The sequence below is a fragment of the Oreochromis niloticus genome, linkage group LG11, assembly GCF_001858045.2.
Source record: "Oreochromis niloticus isolate F11D_XX linkage group LG11, O_niloticus_UMD_NMBU, whole genome shotgun sequence".
Taxonomy (NCBI): domain Eukaryota; kingdom Metazoa; phylum Chordata; class Actinopteri; order Cichliformes; family Cichlidae; genus Oreochromis; species Oreochromis niloticus.
Genome location: NC_031976.2, coordinates 16,098,378 through 16,109,300, shown reverse-complemented (window position 1 = coordinate 16,109,300; position 10,923 = coordinate 16,098,378). Strand labels below are relative to the sequence as shown.

The 10,923-nt window shown below is 38.5% G+C and overlaps 1 protein-coding gene across 2 annotated transcripts; it reads left to right on the top strand.

The window, feature by feature from the left end:
* The first annotated feature begins 247 nt into the window (after positions 1 to 247).
* LOC100703945 (alpha-(1,3)-fucosyltransferase 9) lies at positions 248 to 4,781 on the top strand. 2 transcript variants are annotated; one of them, XM_003459623.4, is made up of 2 exons: positions 248 to 433; positions 3,268 to 4,781. In XM_003459623.4, the coding sequence occupies exon 2, from the start codon at positions 3,276 to 3,278 to the stop codon at positions 4,359 to 4,361; it is 1,086 nt and encodes a 361-aa protein (XP_003459671.1). In that variant the 5' UTR covers positions 248 to 433; positions 3,268 to 3,275; the 3' UTR covers positions 4,362 to 4,781. The 2 variants fall into 2 exon arrangements, with proteins under 2 accessions (XP_003459671.1, XP_025767089.1); XM_025911304.1 differs by having other exon boundaries at positions 253 to 433; positions 3,386 to 4,781.
* Positions 4,782 to 10,923: the final 6,142 nt, after the last annotated feature.

Genomic DNA, 10,923 nt, shown 5'->3' with positions numbered 1-10,923 from the left:
AAATGGTTAAAATTGCTTGGTTTAGTCTGTAAATTTTAAATAAGGTCACTAAGAACAAACGTGCTTTGTTTTAGGATGATATAAAAGTCAATGAACTAAGTCACATCTAATAGTCTATATTTAATATTGATACTGATGCAGGGAAACAAAAAACACAAGGAATCTTCCATTAATGGTTATGGCAATTTCCTGAAGAACTGATTGGCTGGTGGGTGGTGATTTCATAGCTTTTGATCTCTTAACTTGATCATACGTTGCATACACTGAGGAAGTTAGACCCACAGTATATAAGTTACAACTGTAGTGTACCCAGCAAGAAGTGAACGGACCATAACTGTGGAACCTTACATCTTAACTTTTGATGAAAGACTGATTACTGATTGGTTATTAAGCAGAAGGTCGATGAAGAGCTGAGGTATCTCCAACTGCTGAGGTAAACTCACTTAAAGTCACTTAAAATAAAAACAGCTTTTGGAATTTGTCAGGATTGCAAATGAATTTGGAGGAATTTGCATTTTCAGAGAGCAAAGTTTTGGGAGGGACATGACTGACACAAACATGATGTACCTAATTTGCGGCAGGAATTTTGAAACTGTAAAATCTGTTAAATGTAATTCCAAAAAAGCAAAACTTATTTTGTGCCTCGTGCAGTTGTGATAGTTGCTGATATGAAGGAAGGAATAGGCAAACAAGAATGTGGGTTGATTAAGTTCCTCATTTAGTTTCATAGCAATTATTGTATTGCTGTCCTGGTTTAACAGGAAATGTTCAAACTTTTTGATGATTTGAGAAGAGTTGACCCAATCCTCAAAAATGAAAAATGTTTATATATTTAACACAATTATTTTCAAAGTCATAGTTAGGGTATCATATACTAATGTATTTTTGTGGTACAACTTGCCATTGTTGTACCACACTGGCTTTACAAGACAGCGTAATTAAAACAAAAAACAAAAAAACCCCCACAAATATTTTAACTAGACATTTTTTGATATCGTTTCCAAATTACAAATCCTAATTCTTTTTGATGGTAAAAAAAAAAGTAAGAAGTGAAATTTCCTGGCTTATATCTGTTTGAGATATCCATGTTGAGATTTCAGTGTGAGACAAAATAGCCAGAAGTGCGTCAATGGACCATTTAGCAGGAAGTGATCTACAAATTTGCTGATTTGAGACTGAATGACCCACTTTCAAAGAAATGACAGTGTCTAATTTTTAAGGTAGTTTCATTTTAATGGATAGCGAAAGAATATGAACTCCATATTTTATATGAAATCTATATTTTGTCTAAAAGTTATAAACTGATTTAAACATCATTGAGTGTTATTCAGTGTAATTAGCATTCAATCCCCTACAAGACAACCAGAATGTCAAGGCGGGGTGCACCGGTGTGTTTGTTGGAGCGGACGCAAAAGCAGACACTGGACGGAAGGAACTGGTTTGCAAACTGAAGGCGAGCCTTTATTTTGGTTGAAAACATGAAACTATGAAACACCAAGCATAACTATGATAAACTATGACGAACCTATGACTGACTATGATAACAAAAGGTAAAACTATGACTGTGACTAGATGACATGAGGGAATTTGGCAGACGTCCTGACAATGAACAGTAAGAGACAAAGGACTTAAATACACACATGAGGTGATCAGGGGAAGTGGAGACACATGGGGAAACAGCTGACTAGGATGAACATAATGATGCAGAGGAAATGTAAACTAAAACACAATGACATGAAAACTGGACTTTCAAAATAAACAGGAAAACATTACAAGACAGTGCATGACCCAGGACCATGACACAGAATTCGTTGTCCAAGAGATTGGCTGTATGCCATGCTATGTGCCAAAGAGAATGTGATCAGTCAATCTATCACAGTACTCCTGATCTGAACTTTAATCATCATGAAGTATTTTGAGAAATTGATCAGAGATTATTCAAGGGCTTTCACCTTTCACCCACATTTTATATTATATATCATTATATATTGACTCTCTCACTCAGTTTGTAAATTATTATGGATGATTTATCTGCCCAGCAATGTATACATCTCTTAGCAACGACCAGCAGTTTTATTTTCCTGTTGAATGAGAAAGGAGCTTGATCTAAACTTTAATCTGGTGTAGGAGCTGCTCCCTCAAATTACCACATTGATTCAAAGTGTTGCCTTAAAGTACAGTGTAAATTATTAACATTGAGTATTTAAATGGTAAATGGACTAATTCCTATATTGTGCTTTCTCACTTTCCCGGAGCACTTAAAGCGCTTTATACAGCATGCCTCAATCAACCATTCATAAAAGCACTTTTTTTCTGTGTTTAGGTGCTTTCTATCTAACATTCAAACACATTGATGTCTGCACTGATCAATGCAGTGGAGAGCATCCATCTGATAGGGCTAGTATCTTTTTAGTATCTTGCCCAAGGTGCTTCGGCATGCAGGCTGGAGCAGCTCCACCCTTAGGAGTAGATGACCTCTACCTCTCAGGAGGTAGAGGTCACTGGTTCATTTTGACCCAGTGTTCTGAATTTTGTGTTTTTTGTCATGTGGTTTAAGTTCACTTTGTTATTCTTAGGGCTTATTCTATAGTGCCTTGGTTATTCTGTTTAGCTTTCGTTTATTAGATTCCCCCGTGTGTCTTTGCCCTTTGTGCGCCTGTCTTTATTTTATTGTATCCTTGAGTCCTTTTGCCTTGTTTCCCCTCTTGTTTTATTCCATCACATATCCATGTTTCCCCAAACCGTCATGTCTGTGTTCTTCCTCGTGTTCCTTCGCTCCCTTTTGCCTGTCTTTCCTCCACTCTCGCATCATGTTTCCTGTTTAATTATTAAGGTCCCGTGTTTCCATGTTTGTTATGTTTAGTTTTGCTTCCCCTGTTTCCTTATGGTATTCGTGTCAGATGTGTTCCTCGTGGATTCTCACTTCCTTGTTATCTGTCTGTGTATTGAGGTCAGCGTCTCCCTCAGTCCTTTGTCACGTCCTCCCTCATGGTTGTGTGTAATTCTCCAGGTGTTTCCTTGTGTGTTTAGTTAATTACGTTTCCCAGTTTAGTTTCCTTCGTTCAGCAATAAAGCTGTATTTTCAATTTAAGTTTGGTTTCCACAAGTTTGCGTTTGGGTCCTTTTCTGCCTGTACACAACCGATTCATGACAGTAGAGACATGTTATTCAGAGTCAATTAAACATCATTAAATGTTAATAGTATGCAGAATATCTTTTGTTCTCCAGAGCTTGATTATATTGTTTTTTATGCCCCCCCCCTACCAGGTAAAAGTATGGAATCTGGACCTTTTCACAGAATCCTGTGGCGACATTTTCTGCTCAGTTCTTTCATACTGGGATGCTCTGTGACTCTGTTTTTTTTGTATTTTAAACCAACTACTAGCTGGCTATCAGGTCCCGTAGACTCAACAATATTCACAGAATCTGACCTGAACCTTTTCTCCAACAAGATCAACAAAAATGTGACCATTGTGCTGATCTGGATGTGGCCCTTTGGAAGAACGTTCGACCTGAACATTTGTAGCTCACTCTTTAATATTGATGGCTGCTTCATCACAGCAGACAGAAAGTTCTACAGTAAAGCAGATGGGGTCATCATACATCACAGAGACATCAGAACTGACCTTTCCAATCTCCCACAGTACAAGCGGCCATCATTCCAGAAGTGGATATGGATGAACTCAGAGTCACCTTCACACTCATCCCAGCTGCCTGGGTTAGCGAACCTGTTCAACCTGACTCTCAATTATCGTCAGGATGCTGACATTCAAGTGCCGTATGGGTACATCGTACCAGCAGAGAGTCAGGAAAATTTTATACCACCGAAGAAAAACAAGCTGATCTGCTGGATTGTGAGCAACTGGAACCAGAACCACAAGCGGGTGAAATATTACAATGAGTTGAGCAAATACGTGGAGATTCAAACATATGGACGAGCCTTCGGGAAGTACATCTCTGACCAAGACTATTTCCCCACCATCACCAGCTGCAAGTTCTATTTGGCGTTTGAGAACTCCATTCATAAGGACTACATTACTGAGAAACTGTACAACCCACTGTTAGTGGGGACAGTGCCAGTGGTTCTTGGCCCACCCAGGCAGAATTACGAGAATTTCCTCCAGGGAGATGCTTTCATTCATGTGGAAGACTTCACCTCGCCCCAGAAACTGGCAGATTACCTGCTGCTCCCGGACAAGGATGAGGAGATGTACCTCAGGTACTTTGAGTGGAGGCGGTACTTTAAAGTAAAAAAGGCCTATTTTTGGGCTGAGCATATATGCCTGAGCTGTGATTATTTGCGTAGGCACAAGGAGTACAAAGCATTCAACAACCTTAACAAGTGGTACTGGGGTGGCTAGTGCTTTTTAGTAGAAGGAGGGGCTAGGGTGCATGTGATAGAGCATAATAAAAAAAAACAATGTTCTGTGTACTTTACAACTGGCCTACTAACACAAACTAGCTCCTCCCTTTGTCCCTGTGCTGAGATTTCTGAATGAACTGATATTACTTTTCTCTTCATGCCTTCACAAATACACATTCTGTTCTGTGCGTTATTTTGATCGATTTAGATGTTTTACTGTCTGGCCTTCCTCTAATTCATCTTCTGTCGTACATTAATGATAATCATCTGTCATACAATGCATGATTACTATTAATGTAATGGGTGATGCCACCTAACAACCCAGGGGTTGGCGTCTCCAGGCCTCAACAGTCGGTGTCCTGCAGGTTTTAGGCATCAACCTGGGTCAACACACCTGAATCAAATGATTAGTTCATTACCAGGCCTCTGGGGAACGTCATGACATGCTGAGGAGGTAATTTAGCCATTTAAATCAGCTGTGATGGATCAAGGATACTTCTAAAACCTGCAGGACACTGACCCTTGAGGCCTGAAGTTGCCCACCCCTGTAACAACCTATTACGATCACTCTGGGTGTGGAGCATGCGGTTTAGTCAAAAAGTTTGACTGTGTAAAGTTACTCATTAAAACAATGCTTTGGGGATTTTGATGTTTCCTTCATGTAACTGTTTTAATGTTCATGAAATAAAAAGAAATGTTACCAGAAATACACACAACAATGAAATGCTTGAATAGTATGCATTTGATGACAAGAGTGGCTGTGCACTGTGACACGTGAAAAATTATAGACAATACAATTGTTGGGTATGAGAGTGCTACAAAGACATATTACCTTGCACTTTGGTAGGAACACACTTCAGTTGAAGAATCTCAAATATTTCAGGATGTAGCAGGCTACTGTGTGGTTTCGGTAAAACCGAAAAAACAAACTCAAAACACAAAATGTAAGTATACCGTTGATGCCCCAGTTTCAAACTGCACAGTGTCTCACTCAGGTCTGCTTCAGTAGAGTAAAACAGGCTGTGGTGGGTTTGTTTCTGCTATTGAACAAATAATATTGAGAGTATGTAAACACAATGTATATTTAGCAGAATCATTTATAAAATTGGCTTAAGTAGAGTTTAATTCTCTCGTCACTATGGTTATATTAAAGAGGAGTCTAACTGTCTGAATGTAGACTTTAGAGATGGAGGGCACCCTCTGGCAGACCAGTCTGTATATGCATACGGAGAGCCAGCCATCATATAAAATCAGTTCACCTCTAATCACCAGAACAAATGTTTGCAATGCCGACTCAACAACACAATGTATAATCTATTTTTCTTTCACACATAATAGGAAAAGGTTTGAAGTAATCTGAATATATTAATGCACAAGACTGATGTAAGATTGTAGCACCAGTTGCACCAGTTTGCATTCTTCCCATAGATTTAACAAGTTTTGGTGTATCATTGATGTCATTAAAAAAGGCCATGAATTCCCTAGAACCTTTAATAGCCCTTTGTACAAAATTTTCCAACAGGTAACCTTCACAATGGTGACCAAGTTAGTGTAAACATCTGAAAACAAAATGAACTATGGTATTCCTTCGCCACATCGTGGTTCACTTTTTGCGGTCTTATTAGAAATGTGTGCTGTTCAGTAACATTGTGACTGTTATTTATGCATATGTTGGTTGTTGCTGTGGTCTCTCTGCTGTTTTTCTTTTACCTCTCAGCAGTTGAAGCAAATTCTCAGTGTTTTTTCTCTCTCTTACTTTCTCTTCCTATCCATCTTCTCCACTATTTTTCTCTCCCTTTCATTCTGTTAACTTTCTCCCCAACTTCACTTTCTTTCTTCTTCATCTTTTCTGTCCCTGTGTTGTCCATTGTGGCTGTAATAACTCAAAATAAAAAGTACTATCCATCCATCCATTTGCTTCCACTTATCCTTTTCAGGGTCGCTGAAGCCTATCCCAGTTGTCATAGGGCGAGAGGCGGGGTACACCCTGGACAGGTCGCCAGTCTGTTGCAAGGATAACACGCAGAGACGGACAACCATTCGCACTCACATTCACTCCCGCATTCACACCTATGGGCAATTTAGATTAAGCAATTGACCTATCAACAATTCTGATTGCTTCACTGTCGGACAGGACAGGAAGACAAACAAGCAATCGACACTAATGATTGGTTGGAATAATTTGTCTTTTATCACTATATGAGCTCAGCTTGCGCCACATCACTGCTGCTAAATACTTTCTCCATTTTTTTTAAATTAAGGTTGTTAGGTTGAAATAAGGTGTGGGTTTATGGTGTTAAATTGTTCTAAAAATGGTTTATGGTCTTAACCAATTGCAGTTGAATTTATCTAATTCTTTAGAATGAAAAGTTGCAAACAAAAAATATAGTCATTTAAGACTAGCAAGAGCAAGCAGTATAGTCAGTATCACTTTCCTCCCCATTACAATGCCCCTGTCAAATGTGTGAGAATATTAGTAGAGTGTAATTATCACACAATTCTCTGTTGTCAGAGACAGGGCCTAACTATGTTTACCTAAATTTTAAGTCAGACCACTGTTACATTTTCTAAAAGACATAAATGTGGACTAAAAAACAGTTTAAAAGTTGCAGAGACTACAGTACAAGTCATTCTCTAATTATGTGAAATTATTAAAAAAAAATAGCAGCATTTGTTTCTACTTATATTGTTGCTTTAAATGTAAATTCAGTGATAATTTCATTGTATAATATTTGTTATCATCCCAGGACATTACTAAGAGATTTCAGTTGGTGGGGTAAAGCACTCAGGAGCAGCATAACACCCCCTACAACTGAGTGCTGCAGAATACTTCCTGCAGAAAGGCTGAGAACAAGTTACGTTGTCAGTCTCAATGTAGAGAAACATACAATTAAATTAATCTCTATTATTCCTAATGTACAGTCAGGGGCCATCCTGGGGATTATAGTAACTTTTGCAGAGGTTTGACTAACCCTACTGAAAATGGAGCAACAATGACCACAATCAGGAAGTCTGTAGGCCCTCACACAACCAACCAATCACAATCAACACAAAATAGGCCACCACGTTTTTGAAAACACATCAGAGCACCTTTAAAGGAAAAAAATAACTTCAACCTGTCTACAGCCGTAGTCAGAGGTTTACATGCACTCATGTTCTTATTTCAGGGTGGAATGATTGCACAGTGTACATCTTTAATAATGGTAAAAAGCAAGAACTAGGATTTTGTTTAATCCACAGCATCAAAAGTGTACGTACAGGCTCAAATTTATAAATGCATTCAAATATTTTAATAAGGTTCTACATTGTATTTTAACTCGATATGGACAAGACGATTTATAGTAATAGTCAACTTACTCATTTACCTTTCAAAAACTGTGTAGTTGACAGATCAGCAAATAGCCAAACATGGATCCAAACTGGTGAAATAATGTAGCCAAGACAATCCTCATGTTTGTGTTTAAACTGATTTGGTTCTTAAATGTCAGGCTTTGCAGGATTAGGAACCAAATGGAAAGTTCAAGATAGACTAAGAAAAAGCACGTCTGAGACAAAGTCTGACAAAATAGGTCAGTCTACAGTCAAAGGCAAATAAATCCAAAGCAAGCAGAGAACACACCAGCAGGTTTAACCCTCTCAGGCTCAAATTAAGTTTTAGTTGCTAATGCACAACCAAGTCCTGCAGTGGTACTTCTGAGTAAAAAAAACTCATAAAATATGTATGTGGGGTAATCAGGTTGTTAGTGTTTTAACTGTTGCAAATCTGCAACGCCTGCCTTGAGAGGTTTAACAGACATCACAACATACCACAAAGAGAAGACAGCAGGGTGTTCAGGTAACCGACCTCAGCACAGGAAATCACTCAAAATAACATCACACAACTAAAGCCACCACAGCAATCAATTGACTTTGAAAAATTAAGAAACTTATGAAAAGTGTTTCTCATTCATGTGGAAAAAGTGCAACGTTTCCACTCCTTTCCAGTCTTTCTGCTCTCATTACTTTCTTTACATATTTTACAAAATATGACATATTTTGTAAAATATGACAATGACAATGATGTTCTGCTACAGCAAACTGTGACACTGAGCGCTTTGCAGTTTACAGCTCCATGGTCATGAAACCATTTCTGTGGCTTTGAGCAGCCAACCATAAACAGCTATATGCAGAGTGAACTCACTGTGGGAATAAAAATGTGGTACTCATGATTTCAAAACATATTGTTCTAAAGTGCTTCAATGAATATCAGTTGAAAATCTAAAAGTCAAGTGGAAAGAATCCAATATATTTTTAAAACTGTGATTAAAGCAGATAATTTACAATTATGTCCATGGAAAAAAAAAAGATTTGATAAAACTTCTGTAATGGAATAATACAAAAAACACAATTCAAACTAACACAGTTTATGTCTTGAAATGAGCTTTAACAGGGTCCCTCTGCAAAAGCAGGTCCAAAAAATGACAGCATAGTTCTCATTATGTTTTGTTGTGTAATTAATTAACTATCCTGGATAACACTGTTAGTCTGGGACTTTTAAGGTCTAGACTTTGCCCAGCTGCTTGCTTAGCTGTGCAATAAAGAGATGCAGGACAGCAATCATGTTATAAAGCGGCTTTATGTTAAATAGGATAAAAATGCATGTGTTCTAATGTATATTTAAAGAATTTAGTAGAAGGTTATTTTAGTCAGCTGATCAAATAAGACTGAAAGTGTGGGTTGTACCACTTCCCTTTTCTGGCCAACTCTGCTGTGAACTATGCCTCATTCTTATGAGCTTTCACATGACCTCAGGAGAAGCATTACAGAGATGCACTAAGCTAAATTTCAGCAGGAAAAAAAAGAAGAAAAACATGAACTACTACCCACTAAAATCTTTGTTAATGTGTCACTGAGAAAGAAAAGGAAATAAGAGGACACCACACAAGGAAACTCTGGTCTCAGGAAAATTCTACAATATTTCAAGTTTGGAAAAAGAAATGTTGAATATTTAAAGTACAAAGCTTATGTAGATGTAGTTCTTTTGTTTATCCAACTTCCAAATTTCCACTCATGGTAACCAGCAAATTTTCCCATTAGAATAAATGTTTCTAAGAATTATTATCTAGAGAAAAAGAAACGCCTAAGTATTTTTATTTGCAAATTCAGCCACTAGCTGCCGGGCAAATGTGGATCACTGGCTGTCAAGGCCATAAAGTCGGTAGGTGGAAGTAGATCCAGATCCAGACACAACACGGAGCGGCAATAAGATTTCGAAAAGTTTTATTGAAAACAAGGAATATACTATGGTGAGATGCAAGCACCTGGCGGGGAAATCTCTGATGAGGAGACTGAAACAGAGGGAGAGTATGGTTAGAATCTAAGAGAAGGAGAGCCTAAGTGGAGAGATGCTGGTTACTGATTTGTGACTTACTTGCAGGTGCAGGGCATAAGGTTCTGGAGGTGGGTATCTGGGTGAGCGTCTGAGTGATGAGTGAGTAATTGAGAGGGATTCTAACCTTGTATTCCAGTAATCCAGATGAGTCAGTGAGCAGGACGACAGGCAGGTGAGAGCGGTTAGTTATTAGAGTCCAGGGGAACGATTTGCGGAATAAAGCCGGTGATTTGACCGTGGAGACACCGTCCAGAGGAAGGTGCTGCAGAGGAGTAACATGGTGACTAAAAGTACAAAGAAATGATAGAATAGAATAGAATTGAATAGAATTGAATAGAATAGAATAGAATAGAATAGAATTCAACTTTATTGTCATTGCACATGTCACAAGTACAAGGCAACGAAATACAGTTTGCATCCAGATAAATTACAGAAATGGGTCTATTATAGGTATAAGGGTACAAAATATGGGTCTATTATGGGTATGTTACAATGTACACGGTATGAAGGTATGTTGTGAATATGCTATAACTATAAGTATGTACAGGCTATGAACAGGATATAAATGTGAAAACTATACAAAAATATGAAATATAAAGCTATACAGAAATATGAACTATGCAAGTTATAAACAGTTGTAAACAGCTGTAGAATTAAAATTATCATATTGTACAGAATGATTGTTTATACAGAATTAGTGCAGTTAAGATAAGTGAAATATGTGGATAACTCCTACAGAGGCTATATAAAGTGCTAGTGGTTGTGAGTGGTGGTTCAGTCCATGTTATTATTGTGTGTATGAAGGTACAGTTGTCCATTTGTTTGTTTTTGCCCATTGTTTGTGTGTTCAGTTATAGGTGGTTGTGGGTGTGTATATGTTCAGTCCATGAGTTTAACGTGGGTCAGATGTCAGGAGGCAGAGTTCAGGAGTCTGACAGCTGTAGGGAAGAAGCTTTTCCGGTACCTGGTGGTCTTAGTCAGGAGGCTCCTGTAGCGACTCCCAGAGGGCAGGAGGGTGAAGAGTCCATGTGATGGGTGACTGGGACCTCTGATGATTTTCCCAGCCCTTTTCAGACACCGCTTCCTGTAGATGTCTTTTATGGCAGGAAGTGGTGCTCCGGCGATGCGCTGGGCAGTTTTCACAACCCTCTGCAACGCCTTCCGATCCGAGGCAGAGCAGTTCCCGTAC